General features: G+C 43.3%; 1 protein-coding gene across 1 annotated transcript in view; it reads left to right on the forward strand.

Annotated features, from left to right (window-relative positions):
* The window catches only part of LOC130277301 (tumor necrosis factor receptor superfamily member 1A-like), a 39,447-nt gene that overhangs the window by 10,275 nt on the left and 5,194 nt on the right, over nt 1-23,978 (forward strand). The window contains exons 2-10 of the mRNA XM_056527859.1: nt 9,470-9,593; nt 10,935-11,066; nt 13,157-13,268; nt 14,130-14,248; nt 16,688-16,729; nt 17,908-17,949; nt 18,308-18,379; nt 19,068-19,090; nt 22,307-22,423. Of these exons, the coding sequence (XP_056383834.1) occupies nt 9,470-9,593; nt 10,935-11,066; nt 13,157-13,268; nt 14,130-14,248; nt 16,688-16,729; nt 17,908-17,949; nt 18,308-18,379; nt 19,068-19,090; nt 22,307-22,423 (783 nt within the window). The remainder of the gene's footprint in view (nt 1-9,469; nt 9,594-10,934; nt 11,067-13,156; nt 13,269-14,129; nt 14,249-16,687; nt 16,730-17,907; nt 17,950-18,307; nt 18,380-19,067; nt 19,091-22,306; nt 22,424-23,978) is intronic.

Here is a 23,978-nt window from a genome sequence, read left to right on the forward strand (position 1 = left end):
TCCCCCGTCCTCGCTCTCTTCACTCCGCAGCCAGTTCTCTCCCTCCGCGGTGCTGATAAATAGTGAGGAGGCCCCAGTCAGTGTCAGAAGTGTAATAGCAGGGTCGGAGGCCGGGAGACGTCAGGGGCTTGGAGAAGACATACGTGCGTCTTGTCCCAGCAGCCCCCGGCCTCTCCGGCCCTGCAGTAATTTTTAAAGGGCCCGCACCCGGCATAGGAGATGTGCTGGCAGCGACAGACTCCCCTTCCTCAGGCCCGGGCAGCACCCGACGTGCTGCACCACATAAAATAGTGGCAGGGGGCATGTATATAGGGGCATGTGGTCGCCGTGAGGCCCGGTCGCAGTTGCGACCTCTATAGCTACGCCACTGACAAGCATCACGTGACAGGCATGTAGGAAGCCCTTATGGGGCCTATGTCTGTATATCACTGTATAAAAGGTGCGTGTGGCCGGCACTGCATATAGGGGCGTGTGGCCGGCACTGCATATAGGGGCGTGTGGCCGGCACTGCATATAGGGGCGTGTGGCCGGCACTGCATATAGGGGCGTGTGGCCGGCACTGCATATAGGGGCGTGTGGCCGGCACTGCATATAGGGGCGTGTGGCCTGCACTGCATATAGGGGCGTGTGGCCGGCACTGCATATAGGGGCGTGTGGCCGGCACTGCATATAGGGGCGTGTGGCCGGCACTGCATATAGGGGCGTGTGGTCGGCACTGCATATAGGGGCGTGTGGTCGGCACTGCATATAGGGGCGTGTGGTAGGAACTGCATATAGGGGCGTGTGGTCGGCACTGCATATAGGAACATCTGATAGACACTGTGTATGGGAACATGTGGTAGACAGTTTATGGGGGGGGCATGTAACAGACACTGTATATGGTGAAATGAGACAGGTACTGTGTATAGGAGGCATCTGGCAGGTATATGAGGTATGTATTGTATATAAAGTATCATGCATCATGTGACAGGCATGTAGGAAGCCCTTATGGGGCCTATGTCTGTATATCACTGTATATAAGGTGCTATGGCTTGCAGTCTATCCACATACGAGTAGGCAGCTTAGTTCTCATGATTGCATTAGAATGAAAATATTATAAGACTCTGTTCACACTGCCAAGATTCTATAGCAAGAAAAGAACCTTCTCTAGTAGAATCACTACTGTCAAAACTACTAAAACCCCAGCAGGGCCCCATTAAAGCCCAGTGACAGCAGGAAGACGTGACACTGGTGAATACACACGTGAAACGCTCTTCCGTCCTGAAGCTGTACAGTAAAGCTCGGCAGTGATCCATCTAACATGTCACCATATCAGTCACTTGGACGCGGCTCCTCAGGCTGGATTCACACACAGTGTTTTTTTTTTTTTTTTTTTTTAAAGGGGTACTCCGGCCCTAAGACATCTTATCCCCTATCCAAGCTTGGCAGTGATCCATCTAACATTTTGCCTGCCGTGTGACAACCACGGAGCTGGAGTATTGTGATGTTACGACTCCGCCCCCGTTTGATATCACGCCCCCGCTATGCAACGGCTGCCGTCACGCCCCCTCCCATAGACTTGCATAGCGGGGGACGGGGTGTGACGTCACAGGGGGCGGGGCTATGACATCATGATACTCCGGCCCCGTCACACGGCAGATTCTGAGCTGGCAGCGCGGCGTGCTGAATGCAAGATTGTGGCGGTCCCCTGCGGCGGGACCCCCTCGGTCAGACATCTTATCCCCTATCCTTTGGATAGGGGATAAGATGTCTTAGGGTCGGAGTACCCCTTTAAATCTGCATATTTTTTTATTTTTTCCTTTGATGTAGTTGTGTGAGTTTTTTTTTTACTTGCAGGAGAGGGAAGATGGCAGAATGCACCGATTTCGCCCTTGTTTTTTCCCATTTGGTTTTCATGGCGTTCCCTGTGCAGTATAAGTAACTTTATTCTGCTGTTTGTTACAATCGCAGCTCTATATTATAGCGGTGGATGGCGTGGGCCAGAGATTCTGAACACATGCCATCCCTGCTCCATAATACAATGTCATTGTTTAAAAGCTGCAGTACTCACTCCTCAATCCATTCTGTCATATAGCTGTGTAGGAAGGGGTTAAAGTCTCCCACCACATTTATAGGTTTGCGTTCAGTGAAAAAGATATCTCTGTATGTACTTAGTTGCTGCAAAGAAATAGGAACTAGTCCTGCTCTCAGCTGAGAAGTGATACAATTGTATCCAGTCTAGACAATGCTCTGTGAGCTAAACATCCCGGACCCCAGACTGATACATTGTACATATCTAGTCCTGTTCTCAGCTGAGAAGTGATACAATTGTATCCAGTGTAGACAATGCTCTGTGAGCTAAACATCCTGGACCCCAGACTGATACATTGTACATATCTAGTCCTGCTCTCAGCTGAGGAGTGATACAATTGTATCCAGTCTAGACAATGCTCTGTGAGCTAAACATCCTGGACCCCAGACTGATACATTGTACATATCTAGTCCTGCTCTCAGCTGAGAAGTGATACAATTGTATCCAGTCTAGACAATGCTCTGTGAGCTAATCATCCTGGACTCCAGACTGATACATTGTACATGGCTAGTCCTGCTCTCAGCTGAGAAGTGATACAATTGTATCCAGTCTAGACAATGCTCTGTGAGCTAAACATCCTGGACTCCAGACTGATACATTGTACATAGCTAGTCCTGCTCTCACCTGAGAAGTGATACAATTGTATCCAGTCTAGACAATGCTCTGTGAGCTAAACATCCTGGACTCCAGACTGATACATTGTACATAGCTAGTCCTGCTCTCAGCTGAGAAGTGATACAATTGTATCCAGTCTAGACAATGCTCTGTGAGCTAGTGTTCTTGGGTGCATTTCAAGGCTAAATACCAGGGTTGCTGAGTCTAGATTCAACAGTAGCAAAACTTCAGATGTGAGTATTCAGCCCTTACAGCCTCCGAAAGGAAACTAGAAATCTTTCATCCCTGACCGAGATCTGAAATATGGTTAACCACCGAAACACCATTTTTGGCAAGGGTTGTCCCCGACCGTGTCCTACAAGACTAAGGGACAGGAGATCTTATCCTAGATCAGTCGTCTCCAAGCTGTGGACCTCCAGCTGTTGCAAAACTACAACTCCTAGCAAGCCCAGACAGCCAACGGCTGTCTGGGCATGCTGGGAGTTGTAGTTTTGCAACAGCTGGAGGCACACTGGTCGGGAAACACTGATTTCGATTCTGCAGTTTGACTTTGCCCTAGGCCTGGCCGGAAGCCCAATAATGTCCTAGGGTGAAGCTATGGGGCTGCTGTACAAAGCCTTCGTCTGTCCGGGCATGCTGGGAGTTGTAGTTTTGCAACAGCTGGAGGCACACTGGTCGGGAAACACTGATTTCGATTCTGCAGTTTGACTTTGCCCTAGGCCTGGCCGGAAGCCCAATAATGTCCTAGGGTGAAGCTATGGGGCTGCTGTGCAAAGCCTTCGTCTGTCCGGGCATGCTGGGAGTTGTAGTTTTGCAATAGCTGGAGGTTCGCAGTTTGGAGACCACTCTCCTATGGTTACAGTATATCTGGCCCCTGATCTGATGTATCCTTCATTGGGTGACGTCTGTTCCTCAAATGTCACTACATGAGCAGAGTGTTTGTTACATTGTATCCGTGTCACCACGTGTCTCTATACATAGATTTCTGGGGAAGGTGGGCGACAGATAACAAATGTCCAATACTGACCCCGCACCTTCCCTTCCCCTCTCCTATTCTTGTAAATCCATCACATGCCGGACAAAACAGTACATGGAAAAATTATATTTGGCAATGGGCCATTGGTATAAGACTGCAACATTCCACCGAAATGCATCACCAGCTACGTCATAGAAAGTTAGTTATATTCCTGTATATAGGAGCAGTATTATAGTAGATATACTCTTGTATATAGGGGGAGTATTATAGTAGTTATATTCTTATATATAGGAGGCAGCATTATAGTAGTTATATTCCTGTATATAGGAGCAGTATTATAGTAGTTATATTCTTGTATATAGGGAGCAGTATTATAGTAGTTATATTCTTGTATATAGGAGCAGTATTATAGTAGTTATATTCTTGTATATAGGAGCAGTATTATAGTAGATATACTCTTGTATATAGGGGGAGTATTATAGTAGTTATATTCTTGTATATAGGGGGAGTATTATAGTAGTTATATTCTTGTATATAGGAGCAGTATTATAGTAGTTATATTCTTGTATATAGGGAGCAGTATTATAGTAGTTATATTCTTGTATATAGGAGCAGTATTATAGTAGTTATATTCTTGTATATAGGAGCAGTATTATATTAGTTATATTCTTGTATATAGGAGCAGTATTATAGTAGTTATATTCTTGTATATAGGAGCAGTATTATAGTAGATATACTCTTGTATATAGGGGGAGTATTATAGTAGTTATATTCTTGTATATAGGAGACAGTATTATAGTAGTTATATTCTTGTATATAGGAGCAGTATTATAGTAGTTATATTCTTGTATATAGGAGCAGTATTATAGTGGTTATATTCTTGTATATAGGAGCAGTATTATAGTAGTTATATTCTTGTATATAGAATGCAGTATTATAGTAGTTTGGGCTACTTTGAGTACTCTGTGAGAAGCAGTTATATTCTTGTACATGGTGGCACTGGAGCGTTCATAGTGTGTCAGGATGGTGCTCCCGGTACCCGTTAGGCTGGGCTCACATATGTCCGGCATAGGTGAATAGTAACATGCATCAGTTGTCTTGGATTGTATGGCATCTGGCATCCATTATTTCTGGACGTCTGACAGCAAGCTGCGTTCCGCTGTCCAGTGCCGTTCGGCGCGTCCAACCATCCGGCATCAAAATTAAGACGCTGGATGATGTTTATAGTTCTATAAAAAACATTAGATTAAAGTTGACAAAAAATAATTTACTTTTCACAGAAAAACCCTCTCCGACTTCTAACACTCTTGTTTTCTGCTGTCATTGTTCTATGTCTATAGGTAATAACCAGACGTTGCTGAAATACATAAACAAGCGCAATCATTTTCCTACTTCTTAGAAATGTTCTTTGTAAGTGAGTGATGTGACCGCAGCTCACTGCACCTGCACCTCCCCCCCCTCCCCTCCCTGCAGTCACATATGTTATGCTGCATCATAACCACTTCCCTTCTCATTACTGTCGTCATTGTGATGACTTTCTTCCAGAATGTCAGTCCTGGGGTCACAGTTTAGGGTTAGGTTCTTAATACTCTGTATAGGAGCCACATTCTCACTACATAGATAAAAGGTGAAAAACACGTGATAATGGAGCAAACACGCATCACATTTTAGAAATGATGCAACATTTTTTGCATAAACATATATCTAAGCTTAAAGGGGGATTTCCATTTCCCAATTTATGACATATCCACAGAATATGTCCTGAATGTCCATAGATGCGGAAGGGTCCTGCCTCTGTGACCCAAAACTAGTGACCCCGTTCCCTCAGCCTCATGTAACCTCCATGCAGCAGCCAGAGGTGGTCAGAAAGCCAAGGAGCAGTATTATAGTAGTTATATTCTTGTATACAGGAGCAGTATTATAGTAGTTATATTCTTGTATACAGGAGCAGTATTATAGTAGTTATATTCTTGTATATAAGAGCAGTATTATGGTAGTTATATTCTTGTATATAGGAGGCAGTATTATAGTAGTTATATTCTTGTATATAGGAGGCAGTATTATAGTAGTTATATTCTTGTATATAGGAGCAGTATTATAGTAGTTATATTCTTGTATATAGGAGGCAGTATTATAGTAGTTATATTCTTGTATATAGGAGGCAGTATTATAGTAGTTATATTCTTGTATATAGGAGCAGTATTATAGTAGTTATATTCTTGTATACAGGAGGCAGTATTATAGTAGTTATATTCTTGTAAATAGGAGGCAGCATTATAGTAGTTATATTCTGTATAAAGAAGCAGTATTATAGTAGTTATATTCTTGTATACAGGAGCAGTATTATAGTAGTTATATTCTTGTATACAGGAGCAGTATTATAGTAGTTATATTCTTGTATACAGGAGCAGTATTATAGTAGTTATATTCTTGTATATAGGGGCAGTATTATAGTAGTTATATTCTTGTATATAGGAGGCAGGATTATAGTAGTTATATTCTTGTATATAGGAGCAGTATTATAGTAGTTATATTCTTGTATATAGGAGCAGTATTATAGTAGTTATATTCTTGTATATAGGAGCAGTATTATAGTAGATATATTCTTGTATATAGGAGACAGTATTATAGTAGTTATATTCTTGTATATAGGAGCAGTATTATAATAGTTATATTCTTGTATATAGGAGCAATAATATAGTAGTTATATTCTTGTATATAGGAGCAGTATTATAGTAGTTATATTCTTGTATATAGGAGGCAATATTATAGTAGTTAAATTCTTGTATATAGGAGCAGTATTATAGTAGTTATATTCTTGTACATAGGAGCATTATTATATTCTTGTATATAGGAGGCAGTATTATAGTAGTTAAATTCTTGTATATAGGAGCAGTATTATAGTAGTTATATTCTTGTACATAGGAGCATTATTATAGTAGTTATATTCTTGTATATAGGAGGCAATATTATAGTAGTTATATTATTGTATATAGGAGCAGTATTATAGTAGTTATATTCTTGTATATAGGAGCAGTATTATAGTAGTTATATTCTTGTATATAGGAACAGTAATATAGTAGTTATATTCTTGTATATGGGAGGCAGTATTATAGTAGTTATATTCTTGTATATAGGAACAGTAATATAGTAGTTATATTCTTGTATATAGGAGCAGTATTATAGTAGTTATATTCTTGTATATATGAGGCAGTATTATAGTAGTTATATTCTTGTATATAGGAGGCAGTATTATAGTAGTTATATTCTTGTATATAGGGGGCAGTATTATAGTAGTTATATTCTTGTATATGGGAGGCAGCATTATAGTAGTTATATTCTTGTATATAGGAGCAGTATTATAGTAGTATTCTTGTATATGGGAGGCAGTATTATAATAATTATATCTTTGTATTCATTTCTGGCTGACACTGTGCACGTAGGAAAAAGAATATGAAATCTCTGCTCTATTTGACATTTAGTGAATAAACACAAAGGCGTCTAACAATTGATTCATTAATATAAAAATGTTCTGTCAGCAAATACATGAGTCATGCCGAACGCATGGGGCGAGGCAGTTGCCGGCGTCTTCTAGGGAGAACGCATTTTTGCATAGGCTCCTTATAAGGTCAATCAAAGTCATAAGATTAAAACTAGATCTTTTCGCAAACTTTTTATTTTTGCGCGAGCTACGTATGGGGGCATAATTTTTCATATCTTGTGTAGCTGCCCTCACTGACCAATAAGATCACTACTTTTTTTTGCAGCACAAGCCTGAGAATGAAAGAAGCGATCTGATTGGTTGTCAGGGTCTGAGCATCCATTTCTCGCAATCCACAAATATTCATGCCAGCTCCAGCTATAGGCAAAATAGGCAGCTGCCTAGAGCACCCTAATGATGGGGGCGCCATTCTGCCCTGCGCAAGAGACTTATTTCTCCAGGTCCAAACAGGCACTAAGCTGGCACCCCAGTAGTAAGGTGATTACATGAGAAGGGAGTTTGTTACAGTGTGTCACCCCAGTAGTAAGGAGATTACATGAGGAGGGGGTTTGCTACAGTGTGTCACCCCAATAGTAAGGGGATTACATGAGGAGGAGGTTTGTTACAGTGTGTCACCCCAATAGTAAGGAGATTACATGAGGAGGAGGTTGGTTACAGTGTGTCACCCCAATAGTAAGGAGATTACATGAGGAGGAGGTTTGTTACAGTGTGTCACCCCAATAGTAAGGGGATTACATGAGGAGGAGGTTTGTTACAGTGTGTCACCCCAATAGTAAGGGGATTACATGAGGAGGAGGTTGGTTACAGTGTGTCACCCCAGTAGTAAGGGGATTACATGAGGAGGAGGTTTGTTACAGTGTGTCACCCCAATAGTAAGGAGATTACATGAGGAGGAGGTTTGTTACAGTGTGTCACCCCAATAGTAAGGGGATTACATGAGGAGGAGGTTGGTTACAGTGTGTCACCCCAGTAGTAAGGGGATTACATGAGGAGGAGGTTTGTTACAGTGTGTCACCCCAATAGTAAGGAGATTACATGAGGAGGAGGTTTGTTACAGTGTGTCACCCCAATAGTAAGGGGATTACATGAGGAGGAGGTTGGTTACAGTGTGTCACCCCAGTAGTAAGGAGATTACATGAGATGGGAGTTTGTTACAGTGTGTCACCCCAGGGGCATGTCAATGGGGGTGGTTAAACTAGCTTTTGCCTAGGGTGGCAAAAATTCTTGCACCAGTCCTCCATTCCCGGGCATGCTTGAAGTTGTAGTTTTGCAACAGGTGAAGTCTGGCACAGCTTGGGGACCTCTGACCTATATAAAGCCTCACTTGACGTAGACTAAACATGGATTCAAAAGTTGCCCCCACATTGAGGGACTTATCAGCCTCTGTGCACTCACCAAACTATATTACAGGAGCACGACTGATAATCAAAACAAGATACATTGTACCCTCCAACATGTTTCACCACACAAGGCACCCTCAGGGACAATGATCCACTGACTCTTCTGAAGTGCCACCTATTTTACATGGCTTTTTATGTGTCTAGTATCTGAATTTGGCTCTTAAATCCTCCGATCTTTTGCTCACACATTCTGACATCCTCTGCTCAGGATGGCAGAATTAGCGAGCCAACGGCTGTGTGGGTATGCTTGGTGTTGTGGTTTTGCAACAGGTAAAGTCTTGAGGACCTCTGACCTATATGAAACTTTACTTGATATTGGCTAAACATGGATTTAAAAGTTGCCTCCACATTGAGGACCTTATGACCTTCCGAAAAACCTCATTGCTTTTACAGGAGCAAGACTGACTATTAAAACAGGACACAGCGTCCTCTCCAACTTGTTTCACCACACAAGGTGGCATCCTCAGTGGCAACAATCCGCCGACTCTTCTGAAGTGGCACTGATTTTTAGCGGCTTTGCGGCTCGCCCTATAAAGGCATCAAAAATAAAAAGCGCCCACAATGTGGCATGTTTCAGATTCAAATACTGCAATAGCATGTGGATAAAATAGTCATAAAAGTGTCATATCATGGAAAAAAAAATATTGCCTACTATATGTTACTCACTAGGTCATGCAGATGATGTATACTGTATGGCTATATTTTCTATGTGTCTAGCTTCTGTATTTAGCTCACAAATCCCTCTGTTGTGCTGCTCACTCATTCTGACATCTACTGCTCAGGATGTCACAATGAGTAAGCCGGTGGCATGCTGGGAGTTGTAGTTTTGCAACAGCTGGCGTAGTGTTGTACCGTGGCTACATAATATATCCTAAACCTGAAATCTGTTTCCTCTTTTCTAACAGGTGTCATCTGAGTCCCCAGCAAACCTTCAAAATGGCCACTCTCATAACCGTACCTCACGGGGCCAGAACTGTGATGAAGATGAATATGAACATAAAGGAATATGCTGCAAGAACTGCCCGGCAGGTAAGATGATTCTGAGTGTATCACCACATTTTATGTAACTAGAAAGTTACTGTGGGTAATTTAAATGGGCACTGTCACTTTAAGAAACTTTTCAGCTGTGCACTTCACCGGCTCGTACTAGGGATGAAAGCTTTCGACATGTCTCTAATGTAGTGTTTCCCAACCAGGGTGCCTCCAGCTGTGCAAAACTACAGCTCCCAGCATGCCCGGACAGCCTTTGGCTGTCCGGGCATGCTGGGAGTTGTAGTTTTGCAACAGCTGGAGGCACCCTGGTTGGGAAACACTGCTCTAGTGTCATGTAAATGTAGTTTTTTTTGGAAGGGTTCAAAGGCTTAAAGCGTACCTGTCGTATCACAGATAAAAATAAAGCTTCTCTAGGTCATGCAGATGCTTTAAATGTCCTTTTTATGTGTCTAGCTTCTGTATTTGGCTCACAAATCCCTCTAGTCTGCTGCTCACTCCTTCTGACATCCACTGCTCAGAAAGGGGCGTGTCCGAGGCAGGCACTGAGCCCGCCCCTCACTCACCATGCAGTCACTTCCAGTCAAGTCCCGCCCTCACTCATCATTATAGTCCCACCCTTCCAGTCAAGTCCCGCCCTTACTTCTGCTGAGCTGGTTCTCTTCCTCCAATCACTGCAGGCTGCTCTGTAACCCCCTCCTCTCTGCTTTCATGCTGCAGTCTAATCGGACAGGAGTGAGCACAGAGGAGTTCTAGTCCTGCCCTCACTTCCTGGACTTTGTCCCTGCCTGTGCTTCAGCTGGGGACAAAGATGATGCTGCAGCCGGACAGCATTATATTCTGCATGGTATGGGGACCCCTAGTGGTCTTATTTATAAGCCATGATTTCTATAAAAAAAAAAAAAAAAAGTTGTATAACATATAAAAAGTTTTTAAATCTGAAAATGCCCATTTAATTGAGATAAAGAAAGACCACATGGTTGTTATAGGACCCGTAGAGAGAGGGGGCCCATCCCTGTATGACCCAACCCCTTTACTAGTGTTTTGTGAGAACATGTGTAGTAGTCCCAATTCCATCGTAAGGGTGCGTTTACACGCTATTTGTTCTTGCAGGTTTTCCGCTGCGTGTTTGAAAGTGGGCGGGCTCTTCTCGGCTGTCCGTAGCAGATTTTCCGCTGCAGATTTTCCGCAGCATAAATTCCTCCGTGGAAAACCGAGAAGAGCCTGCCCACTTTCAAACACGCAGCGGGAAACCCACAAAAATAAATAGCGTGTGAACGCACCCAAAGAGTCTTGGGGGGGGGGGGGGGGGGGTTTGGGAGTAAAAAGGACATGGTCAGGGAAGTAATCTAATCTGTAATCATTTGTGTCTCATATTAGGAAAATACGTCACAGCGCACTGCACTATGACCCACCATCATGGATCATGTGAACCCTGCTCTCCGGGAGACTCTTTTACTGCCTTCCCCAATGGAATGGAGTCGTGTTTATCTTGTCTCACCTGTACACCTGGTAATGAGCATTTAACATAAGAAAGATAATAGCAATAATACTAAACCTACTACAGTGATCCCTCAAGTTACAATGGCCTCAACATACAATAGTTTCAACATACAATGGTCTTTTCTGGACCATCGTAACTTGAAACCAGACTCAACATACAATGTTACAGACAGTCCAGATCTGTGACACGTGTCACGACTGGAGGAACTGACCAATCAGAATGGGCATTTTACTGGTAAATCACCTCTATTACTGAAGTACAAGCACTGACTGGCTGTCTGGTAGCGCCCCCTATGGTACAGGGAGGAACTACAAGTTCTGTACTACTCTTTACCTGTGCCAGGGTTAGCTGCTCCTTTGGACACCAAGTAAGGGCGGCTCCATTTGGGACACTGTGTGTACTGTACAGGACCCTGAAGAAGCTCCTGTCCTCTACATAAACCATTGTTTCTCTACCAGGGTGCCTCCAGCTGTTGCAAAACTACAACTCCCAGCATGCCCGGACAGCCAACGGCTGTCCGGGCATGCTGGGAGTTGTAGTTTTGCAATAGCTGTAGGCACCCTGCTTGGGAAACACTGACATAGACAGTGATTTACAGCTCCCAGCAGATCTTTATTACTTTTATATGTAAGGATTTGCTTTATCTATATTAGTTATCTACTTATTTTTCTTTAATCCTCAATTTTTCCTATTTTTTGGATGACATTTTGGTGGCTTCAGAACCAATTACCAGGTTTCCATAGAGTTCTGGTCTCAACATACGATGGTTTCAACATACAATGGTCGCCCTGGAACCGATTAATATTGTAACTTGAGGGACCACTGTATTTCACCTCATCTGGGTTGCGAAGCATTACGTGGAACCCCTTGAAGAAGTCATTGGACGGTCTGTGTTGAGGACTTTGTAGGGGCCGCCTACTCTATCCACTAAACACGGGAGTTCATAAGGGATCTCAGCATAATACCCCAAATAGTTCTATACACAAATAAGGAAGAAGTTAGCTACTTCCAACCTCAAATACAATTATTAAAGGGGTATTCCTATATAAGCGATGATGTGCCGCAAGGCATATGGCATAAGTTTAGGATTGGTGGGAGTCCAACCTCTGGGACCATTTTTTTGGGGTGAATGGAGCAGGGGATAAAGCAGATGCTTCATTCTGAGACAGCAGAGGATGATGCCTTGTCTTGAGAGAGGGAGGAGCCAGGGATCTGCTGAGACAACACAACACTTACAATGAAAGGACTACGCAACTTACTGTCAGGAGAGTAGGAGGAGTTGGGGAGCTGCTGAGACAACACCACACTGACAATGAAAGGACTACAAAACGTCCTGTAAGGAGAGAGGGAGGAGCCAGGGATCTGCTGAGACAACACCACACTTACAATGAAAGGACTACGCAACTTACTGTCAGGAGAGAGGGAGGATCCAGGGATCTGCTGAGACAACACCACACTGACAATGAGAGGACTACTACACTTCCTGTCAGGAGAAAGAGGGTAGAGCCAGGGAGATGCTGAGACAACACCACACTGACAATGAAAGGACTACTACACTTCCTGTCAGGAGAGAGCGAGGAGCCAGGGATCTGCTGAGACAACACCACACTGAGAATGAGAGGACTACTACACTTCCTGTCAGGAGAAAGAGGGTAGAGCCAGGGAGATGCTGAGACAACACCACACTGACAATGAGAGGACTACTACACTTCCTGTCAGGAGAGAGGGAGGAGCCAGAGATCTGCTGAGACAACACCACACTGACAATGAGAGGGGTATTCTAAGCAAAAAAATATGCTGTAGAGACCGACTACCCAAATGGCCATGGGCCCCCAAGATCATTGAGCCCTACCTTTTACCCATGGCTACCTGGTGCTGACGCTGGCCTAGCCTTGAAATAATAATCTAAAATCAACGCAATGTAAAGTTATATTTTGACTAAAATGCCCCACTGGCCGCAATCCTTGCTGGGGGTGTGTGTAGGGGGCAGGGGCTATACTCAATGATCGACTGATCGCCCATAAGCCTCATTGTAATAACAAGTCGTCTCTTATGGTAAATACACATAGCTCACTTTAACCCCCTTTCTATGCTGCAGATAAAGTCGTGGTGAAGGAGTGTACCCCATCATCTGATGCAATATGTGAATGCAAACCTGGTTATTATTGTAGTCCAGACGAACCCTGCGAAATCTGTAACCGCTGTTCAAGGTAATGGAGAATGTATGAAACCACATCTCTTACCGCAGCAATATTCAACCCGGTGGTGCACATAGAAGAAAGGGGGCCCCATAGCAAATATTGAAATGATGCACTTACTATGGTATCTGATTACCCCCCCCCCCCCCCCCCCCCGGAACTGAAATGTCTGGTGTATATTTCCCTTTGCTTTCCATGACCCATTGGACAATACCGCCCTCCATTCATTCATTTGCTGACAAGACCCCTATAGCAGCCACATGGTCTGCCATTATGGTACAGACACCATTGAAAGAGCTTTATTCATCATTCAGTCGTCATTACAAGTCGTACAATAAATTACACAAAGCATGACGGTACAGCACAGGTTACCTACGCTATACACTATACCACATGCTACACTAAAATTCCGCCCCATCACTCGTTATCGAAGAAACAAAGTTGAAAAACCAAAAACACGTCACAGGGCCAAACTACTGGGCAAACATATGGGGAGGTAGAGGGGCGTTAGTCCTCTTCTTCATACACCCTTGGCTCAACCATTGCGCCCATTGAAATAAACGTATGTCTGTGTAATACATGGACAACCAAGTCCCTCCATCTGAAGTCTTCTTCCTGTATTATAGATCTTATGGGAACAGATGTGAGCGACAAAGCCTGTGCCATTACTCCTAGGACAAGACAGGTGTAGAGTAAGAGTATGCTCACCTAGTGGTATTGTACTATGAGCACAACACTGTCATTTGGGCACCATACTGTATCCTGGGCACTTACAATTAGGCATATGGGGGGGTGCTGCAAGGGGCATTATCTGTGCACTGTACATCTATCTGTCTGACCCATGAAATAACCAAGTCATATGTTTCTCCAAAGATGTGGTAAAGGTCAACATATAAAGAAGGAATGTACCGCAACTTCAAACACAGTCTGCGAAGACGACTCTGCACCAGGACCTACCTCAACCAAAGCCAACGTGAAGGACGAGCAGACCGGTACTATGTACACTCTATGTTCTACCATCTCTTACATCAACTTGTATTGCTGCTCCTCTATCCTAAAGTCTGGAATCTGTGTAGTCAGCAAAATGTCTTATTGGGTAGGATGGCAATATACACCATGTTAGTGTAACTAATGATTCCAAGAAAAGGAGTAAAAAAAATGGAAATGCTGGCGCCATTGTTAACATTCCCCATAAGGCTATGTTCACACAGCGGACTATGCCGGTGCTGGGACCGCTCAGAAATGTACATTTCCATAGACATGTCAATTCTTTCGGTGGAGGCCAGAATCGGAATTTCCGTGGCAGATGTTTCTGCCGCGGAAATTCCACCATGTGAACACGGCTTAAGTCTTTGTAGGTGTGCAGAACAGTTAACGGGGTACTCTGGTGCTTCAGCGTTCTGAACATTTTGTTCAGAGCGCTCGGAGCCGGAAGTCGTGATCATGATCAAGTCCCTCGAGACGTCACGCCACACCCCTTCCATTGATGTCTATGGGAGGAGGCGTGTCGGCCGACACAGACTTATCCCCTATCCTGCGTTCAAAGTTCTGCAGACTGTGCTTAGAAACAGAGCATTTTTTTCGGTTGCTGCGCTTTTTGATAAATGTCCGCTAAGGTTTACACGCTACACAGCTAATATGGAGCACATGGCTGCCTGCACCAGGTCCATGCTGAAGTACCCATTGTGCAAAACTGTGCGACTTTTGCAAAGTCGCATGTCATGAATCAGTGTGTAAATTCTGCGCCTAGAAAGCCACATGCGCAAAAGTACAACTGGATATGCTGACGCAGAAAGCCATACTTGTCAGAAACCCAGCGCGCACTATAGACCGCAACTTTGCAAATATATGTACATCATTGATTTTAAGGTACAGGATATCTCAAACAAAGCTGGTCACAAGTACCACAATATGGGTTCACTGCTGTGGTAGATGTAAACAATGACATTAGCTAACCCTCAAAACTGATGTAAAATTGAGACATTATCCAGTATAGCCTTATATGAAGGACATACCTGATCCCGCACACCAACGCCAGGGTTTCCTAAGTGGCACGGGACCTAACACTACCTGTGCCGCATAAGCAAAACCAGGAACCAAATTACAGCAGCATTAGGTCCGATTTGCAGCCTGTTCCCCGGTTACCTCCAGTGTGATTGAGGACACATATAATGGGAGGGGGGAGACAGGTCACAAGCCCCACCCTGGGTGGCTAATATAGTGCCGGCCTCACAGGTGAAACCTTAAAGGGGTACTCCGCCCCTAGACATCTTATCCCCTATCCAAAGTCTCGCTGCTGGGGACCCCCTGGATCTCGGCTGCAGCACCCACCTCAACTTCTTCCGGCAACGCTGGAGGCTTCGGATCCTGACCACGCGAGCGAAAGAGCGTGACGTAATGACCCCGCCCACGTGTGACATCATGCCCTGCCCCTCAATGCAAGTCTATGGGAGGGGGCGTGACGGCCGTCACGCCCCCTCCCATAGGCTTGCATTGAGGGGGCGGAGCATGATGTCACAGGGGGCGGAGCCGTGACATCACAATGTTCCGGCCCGGTGATCGACAGTAATCAGACCCGGAGCGAACACTCTCCGGGGACTGATTTTAACGGGGTGCGGCGTGCAAGATAGGGGATAAAATGTCTAAGCTCCTGAGTACCCCTTTAATGCTACCCAATGTGATAAAAGGGGTGCATTAGTATAGTCTTTAGACAGCTTACATTGACGTGGTCTGAAATGGCAGGAGATACTCAACCCCAAGTGCAGTTGTGACCTACGCTGGGGTGGAGGTCCTGCACTTGTGGTCCGTTGCTATGGGCGATCCCCAGCCTAATATGCATACAATGGAGGATGCCTGCAGACGGTCACAATCCTACACCAGATAGACGTGTGGATGCGTAACACTCAATTTAAACATTAAACAACTACATTGAAGTGGTCTGACATGGTAGGAGGTAACCGGGGAACAGTCTGCAAGTCGGACCTAATGCTGCTGTAATTTGGTTCCTGGTTTTGCTTATGCGGCACAGGTAGGTTAGTGTTAGGTCCCGTACCACTTGATAAAACCCTGGCGTTGGTGTGCGGGATCAGGTATGTCCTTCATATAAGGATATACTGGATAATATCTAAATTTTACATCAGTTTTGAGGGTTAGCTAATGTCATTGTTTACATCTACCACAGCAGTGAACCCATATTGTGGTACTTGTGACCGTCTGCAGGCATCCTCCATTGTATGTACATTAGGCCGGGGATCGCCCATAGCAACGGAGCACAAGTGCGGGACCTCTACCCCAGCGTAGGTGCACAACTGCACTTGGGGTTATGTACATGTAAACGTACCCTAATATAGAATTCACATTCCCTTACTACATTATTTCTCAGGCTCACTCTTAAATGTACTTTTTTTTTATTTTTTTTTAATTGTTTTTAGTGCCGACCGAGCCTCCGGATGACTCCGCAACATCCAGAACCGGTGAGTGAAGAGGATAAAATTTACCTTGGGAATTGCAAAGACTAAATTACTCTAGTCCAGTGTTTTTCAAACAGTGTGCCTCCAGCTGTTGCAAAACTACTACTCCCAGCATGCCCGGACAACCAAAGGCTGGTCAGCCCCATAGTGGGGCAACACTGATGTGAATCATAGGGCTGACAGCAAAAATGGGCCCCATTCAACACACTGCTGGGTCTAGTGCAAACATTTCACGCTTTGTAGTGGTCCCTATTGTTATGCCGAGCGCTCCGGCTCCCCCTCCTCCTCCGGAGCGCTCGCCGCGTTTCTTACCCTGCAGCGCTCCGGTCGGCAGTGCTGACCGGAGACGCTGCTCAGCTGTGCCCGGCGGGGATGCGATCCGCCTAGCGGGACGTGCCCGCTCGCGGATCGCACCCCGTCCTCCTGCTGTTCTGTCCCGGCGCACCCGACCCCGCTCTCTAGGGCGCGCGCGCCGGCTCTCTGGGATTTAAAGGGCCAGTGCACCACTAATTGGTGCCTGGCCCAATCAGTGTTAATTAGCTCCTACCTGCTCCTTGCTTATAAAAACCCACTTCCCCTTCCTGTCCTTGCTGGATCTTGTTGCCTTTTGAAAGCGTTTAGTGTGTTCCCAAGCTTGTGTACCCAGACCTTCTGCTGTTGCCCCTGACTACGACCCTTGCTGCCTGCCCTGACCTGCTGCTATGTCCGACCTTGCTCTTGCCTTATCCCTGTGTACCGTGCCTGTCTCAGCTGTCATTCGGGGTTGAGTCGCTATCGGGTGGAACGACCTGGGGGTTACCTGCCGCTGCAAGTCCATCCCGCTTTGCGGCGGGCTCTGGTGAAAACCAGTAACCCCTTAGACTCCGTTCCCCTGGTACGGCCCACGCCATCACCCACTGACACAAAGGATCCACCACCAGTATCCTCGCTGCATACCAGTCCGGATCCTGACACCTATAGCCTGAAGGCTTTTGGGGTACGTTCACACGTACAGGATCCTGCGCAGATTTGATGCACAGGATTTGTGCTCGGTCATTTAGTTTACATTGAAATCTGCAGCAGAAAATCCTGCGCAGAAAATCTGCGTACATGTGAACGTATCCTAATATAGAATTCACATTCCCTTACTACATTATTTCTCAGGCTCACTCTTGAATGTACTTTTTTTTTATTGTTTTTAGTGCCGACCGAGCCTCCTGATGACTCCGCAACATCCGGAACCGGTGAGTGAAGAGGATGAAATTTACCTTGGGAATTGCAAAGACTAAATTACTCTAGCCCAGTGTTTTCCAAACAGCATGCCTCCAGCTGTTGCAAAACTACAACTCCCAGCATGCCCGGACAGCCGTTGGCTGTCCGGACATGCTGGGAGCTGTAGTTTTGCAAAGGCTGGAGGCACCCTGCTTGGAAAACACCTCTCTAGTCAGTATGTAACATTCAGAATAGATGAGGAATAAGCTGAGATCTTCACCTATCACCATGAACTTTATTGGGAGAGAAAACGATGTGAACAAGTATTCCGTGTAAATATATATATATATATTTTGTGTTTTAAGCATTTTTTATTTGTTTGTATTTCAGTCATAGCTACAACAATACCCATTGCGGTCCTCCTCCTATTCGTCCTAATAGTTGGATTCTTTGTTTGCAAAAGTAAGTAATGCCGATCACCAGAGAAGTGATGAATGAGAGGGTAGATGGAGCAAGATAGAGAGGGATAGAACTTGGTAAATGCAGCAAAAAGAATGGCGCCTGCAACTCGGGGTCAATCACACTCCACAACGTTTCAGTACACTCCATGGGGCTTTAAAATGGTTCCATAAAGAGGTCTGTCTCATATCTGTCTGTCTCATGTCTGTCTGTCTGTCTGTCTCATATCTGTCCATTTATTTATCTTTCTAAAACAGAGCAATGGTGCAGCACTCCAATTCCGGTACAAAAAGATTTGTGTATTTATTCACCACATCTCAAAAATACAGCAACGTTTCAGCTCAACAATAGAGCCTTTCTCAAGCTTGTATTTTTGAGATGTGGTGAATAAATACACAAATCTTTTTTTACCGGAATTGGGAGTGCTGCACCATTGCTTTGTTTTAGTATCTGGTTGGCCTTGATCGGGCCTGGGTTGCTTGGCACCCACTATATTTTTTTTGAGTTGTGCTGCAATATTTTTTGTATTTATTTATCTTTCTAGGTAGCTAGATAGATAGAGATATAGATATGAAATAGAAATTAGATAGTAGGTAGGTAGATATGAGGTAGGTAGGTAGATAGATAGAAATACATAACTATGATATAAATAGATGGTGGTTTATAACATGTTGTATCTGTTTTCTTTCAGGAATTTATAAAGATAATGGCAAGGTGAGTCCCATATGTATCATCCTACATTCACTACACACTACAGTGCACCATCTCCTACACATGTATAGTCTCCTATAATATTATCCCCTACACGTGTATAGTCTCCTATATTATCCCTACACGTGTATAGTCTCCTATAATATTATCCCTACACGTGTATAGTCTCCTATATTATCCCTACACGTGTATAGTCTCCTATAATATTATCCCTACACGTGTATAGTCTCCTATAATATTATCTCCTACACATGTATAGTCTCCTATAATATTATCCCCTACACGTGTATAGTCTCCTATAATATTATCCCCTACACGTGTATAGTCTCCTATAATATTATCCCTACACATGTATAGTCTCCTATAATATTATCCCTACACATGGATAGTCTCCTATAATATTATCTCCTACACATGTATAGTCTCCTATAATATTATCTCCTACACGTGTATAGTCTCCTATAATATTATCTCCTACACATGTATAGTCTCCTATAATATTATCTCCTACACATGTATAGTCTCCTATAATATTATCCCCTACACGTGTATAGTCTCCTATAATATTATCCCTACACGTGTATAGTCTCCTATAATATTATCCCTACACGTGTATAGTCTCCTATAATATTATCCCTACACATGGATAGTCTCCTATAATATTATCTCCTACACGTGTATAGTCTCCTATAATATTATCTCCTACACATGTATAGTCTCCTATAATATTATCCCTACACATGGATAGTCTCCTATAATATTATCTCCTACACATGGATAGTCTCCTATAATATTATCCCCTACACATGTATAGTCTCCTATAATATTATCTCCTACACATGTATAGTCTCCTATAATATTATCTCCTACACGTGTATAGTCTCCTATAATATTATCTCCTACACGTGTATAGTCTCCTATAATATTATCCCCTACACGTGTATAGTCTCCTATAATATTATCCCTACACGTGTATAGTCTCCTATAATATTATCCCTACACGTGTATAGTCTCCTATAATATTATCCCTACACGTGTATAGTCTCCTATAATATTATCCCTACACGTGGATAGTCTCCTATAATATTATCCCCTACACATGGATAGTCTCCTATAATATTATCCCCTACACATGGATAGTCTCCTATAATATTATCCCCTACACATGGATAGTATCCTATAATATTATCCCTACACATGTATAGTCTCCTATAATATTATCCCTACACATGTATAGTCTCCTATAATATTATCCCTACACGTGTATAGTCTCCTATAATATTATCTCCTACACATGTATAGTCTCCTATAATATTATCCCTACACATGTATAGTCTCCTATAATATTATCCCTACACATGTATAGTCTCCTATAATATTATCCCCTACACATGTAAAGTATCCTATAATATTATCCCCTACACATGTATAGTATCCTATAATATTATCTCCTACACATGTATAGTATCCTATAATATTATCTCCTACACATGGATAGTCTCCTATAATATTATCTCCTACACATGGATAGTCTCCTATAATATTATCCCTACACATGTATAGTCTCCTATAATATTATCCCTACACATGGATAGTCTCCTATAATATTATCCCCTACACATGGATAGTCTCCTATAATATTATCCCTACACATGTATAGTCTCCTATAATATTATCTCCTACACGTGTATAGTCTCCTATAATATTATCCCCTACACGTGTATAGTCTCCTATAATATTATCCCCTACACGTGTATAGTCTCCTATAATATTATCTCCTACACATGTATAGTATCCTATAATATTATCTCCTACACATGGATAGTCTCCTATAATATTATCCCCTACACATGTATAGTCTCCTATAATATTATCTCCTACACATGTATAGTATCCTATAATATTATCCCCTACACATGTATAGTCTCCTATAATATTATCCCTACACATGTATAGTCTCCTATAATATTATCCCTACACATGTATAGTATCCTATAATATTATCTCCTACACATGTATAGTATCCTATAATATTATCTCCTACACATGGATAGTCTCCTATAATATTATCCCCTACACATGTATAGTCTCCTATAATATTATCTCCTACACATGTATAGTATCCTATAATATTATCTCCTACACATGTATAGTATCCTATAATATTATCCCCTACACATGTATAGTCTCCTATAATATTATCCCTACACATGTATAGTCTCCTATAATATTATCCCTACACATGTATAGTATCCTATAATATTATCTCCTACACATGTATAGTATCCTATAATATTATCTCCTACACATGTATAGTCTCCTATAATATTATCCCCTACACATGTATAGTATCCTATAATATTATCCCCTACACATGTATAGTATCCTATAATATTATCCCCTACACATGTATAGTCTCCTATAATATTATCCCTACACATGTATAGTATCCTATAATATTATCTCCTACACATGTATAGTATCCTATAATATTATCTCCTACACATGTATAGTCTCCTATAATATTATCCCCTACACATGTATAGTATCCTATAATATTATCCCCTACACATGTATAGTCTCCTATAATATTATCCCTACACATGGATAGTCTCCTATAATATTATCTCCTACACATGGATAGTCTCCTATAATATTATCTCCTACACATGGATAGTCTCCTATAATATTATCTCCTACACATGGATAATCTCCTATAATATTATCTCCTACACATGTATAGTCTCCTATAATATTATCCCCTACAAAAGCAGTACCTATGCCCAGTAGAAGGATAACAGAGCTGAGGATCAAATAATGTGCACTTGGCAAGGCCAAGCTCTGACTAGACCAGTGTTTCCTAACAGGGGTGCCTCCAGCTGTTGCAAAATACACCTCCCAGCATACCTGGACAGCCAACAGCTTTATACAGGAGCCCCATAGCTTCACCCTAGGACCTTTTTTGGGCTTCCGGCCAGGTCTAGGACTAAGTCAAACTGCAGAATCTAAAGCAGAGTTTCCCAACCAGTGTGCCTCCAGCTGTTGCAAAACTACAACTCCCAGCATGCCCGGACAGCCTTTGGCTGTCCGGGCATGCTGGGAGTTGTAGTTTTGCAACAGCTGGAGGCACACTAGTTGGAAAACACTGCTGTAGAGTGTGGGTCGTGCTTTGTATCTTCTCTCCTTAACATGTTGTCTCTTCTATTTCCCATCATACAGAACTCGCTCATTGACACCGCGCAGAACACCAGTGTGAACACTTCACTAGACTCCGTCAGGACTGAAGGCAACGATTTCAAGGAACGTTTACCGGAACGCCAGTGTCTCATGACTGCCGTATGTTTCCTGTGTCACAGTTCTCCTTATTGTTATACATGTCGGTGTTAGAATCCACATCCTGTCCGGTTCGGTGCAGATGGTTGTGGGAAGTATAGATAACGCTCTCCGGATACGAAGAACACATACCTCTCCGGGACAGGGAAAGTACCGCCATACACACTGTACGCTCTCTCAGGAACTGCCATGGGCTCCTTAAAGGGCTATTCCAGGAAAAAACTTTTTTTAATAATATATCAACTGGCTTCAGAAAGTTAAACAGATTTGTAAAATCTTAATCCTTTCAATAATTATCAGCTGCTGAAGTTGAGTTGTTGTTTTCTGTCTGGCAACAGTGCTCTCTGCTGACATCTCTGCTTGTCTTGGGAACTGCACAGAGTAGAAGAGGTTTGCTATGGGGAGAGCACTTAGATAGAAAAGAACAACTCAACTTCAGCAGCTCATAAGTACTGAAAGGATTAAGATTTTTTAATAGAAGTAATTTACAAATCTGATTAACTTTCTGGTGCCAGTGGATATATATATGTTTTTTTGTGGATAACCCCTTTAATGTGCAAATTACGGGGGCTACTCCCTGTTTACAATCACTTTTTGTTAGGAGGTCCATACACAGATTAGGCTCGATACCCACACCTGGTGACGGCTGCATACACACCACGGTTTGTGCCTACGGTTTGGGGGTATTAAAGTGAATGTGTCACCAAATGTGATTATTATTATAATTTTTTCTTATTTAGAGGTTCAATAATTTTTTCACATTTTTTAAATATTTTTGAAAATATAAAAAAAAAAATTTACTTGTCACAAAATATGAAAAATTAAATAACTTGCCATATCTTCCACTGTTGACCAGCAGAGGGAGCTAACAGGAGGAATCTGGTGAAAGCAAGTGTGGTAGCGGGGTTTGATGAGGGCAGATGTTGTTACCCTAGGGGCAGATGGCAATAACCCCTTGTATTCGTGACGCCAGGGCTTGGTTTAGCCTAAAACCACCCGGAGGTATACTGCTGGATCCTGGACTAGGCACGGGGGGCAGTAAAGACCCAGATGCCAAGTTACGGACAATGGTAGCTTTACTGAGGGTAGACAGATGGTAAAGTCAGTTCAGCCAGGGCCCAAGGAGGTGACCAGTGACGCAGAGACCTTAAAGGATTGCTGGGACTTGTAGTAGGACTGGACAATTGAATGCAGACCACGCTGACTTGACAGATGACAGGGACTGACTTGACTCATAAAGCTGTGACTTTATCTTGCTTGACTTGATGGCGGCTGCAGGACTGGACTTTGAGGTCTCCAACACTCTGGACACACACACTAGACAAGACTGCACTGGACCTCAGCAGAAAAGAGAGAAGCTCCACCCAGGGGTTATATGGGGAGACTAGCAGGGAGCCCATAGGTCACTGTATGGGGGAGACTAGCAGGGAGCCCATAGGTCACCCCTGGGATCACCTGGTCACTGGTACCTCCTGGGTAACAATCACATGACATAACTCTTAAAGATACAACACATAATTATAATACAATACACTGCAGAACATATGTACAGGGGAAA

Source organism: Hyla sarda, chromosome 6 (assembly GCF_029499605.1).
Source record: "Hyla sarda isolate aHylSar1 chromosome 6, aHylSar1.hap1, whole genome shotgun sequence".
Taxonomy (NCBI): Eukaryota; Metazoa; Chordata; class Amphibia; order Anura; family Hylidae; genus Hyla; species Hyla sarda.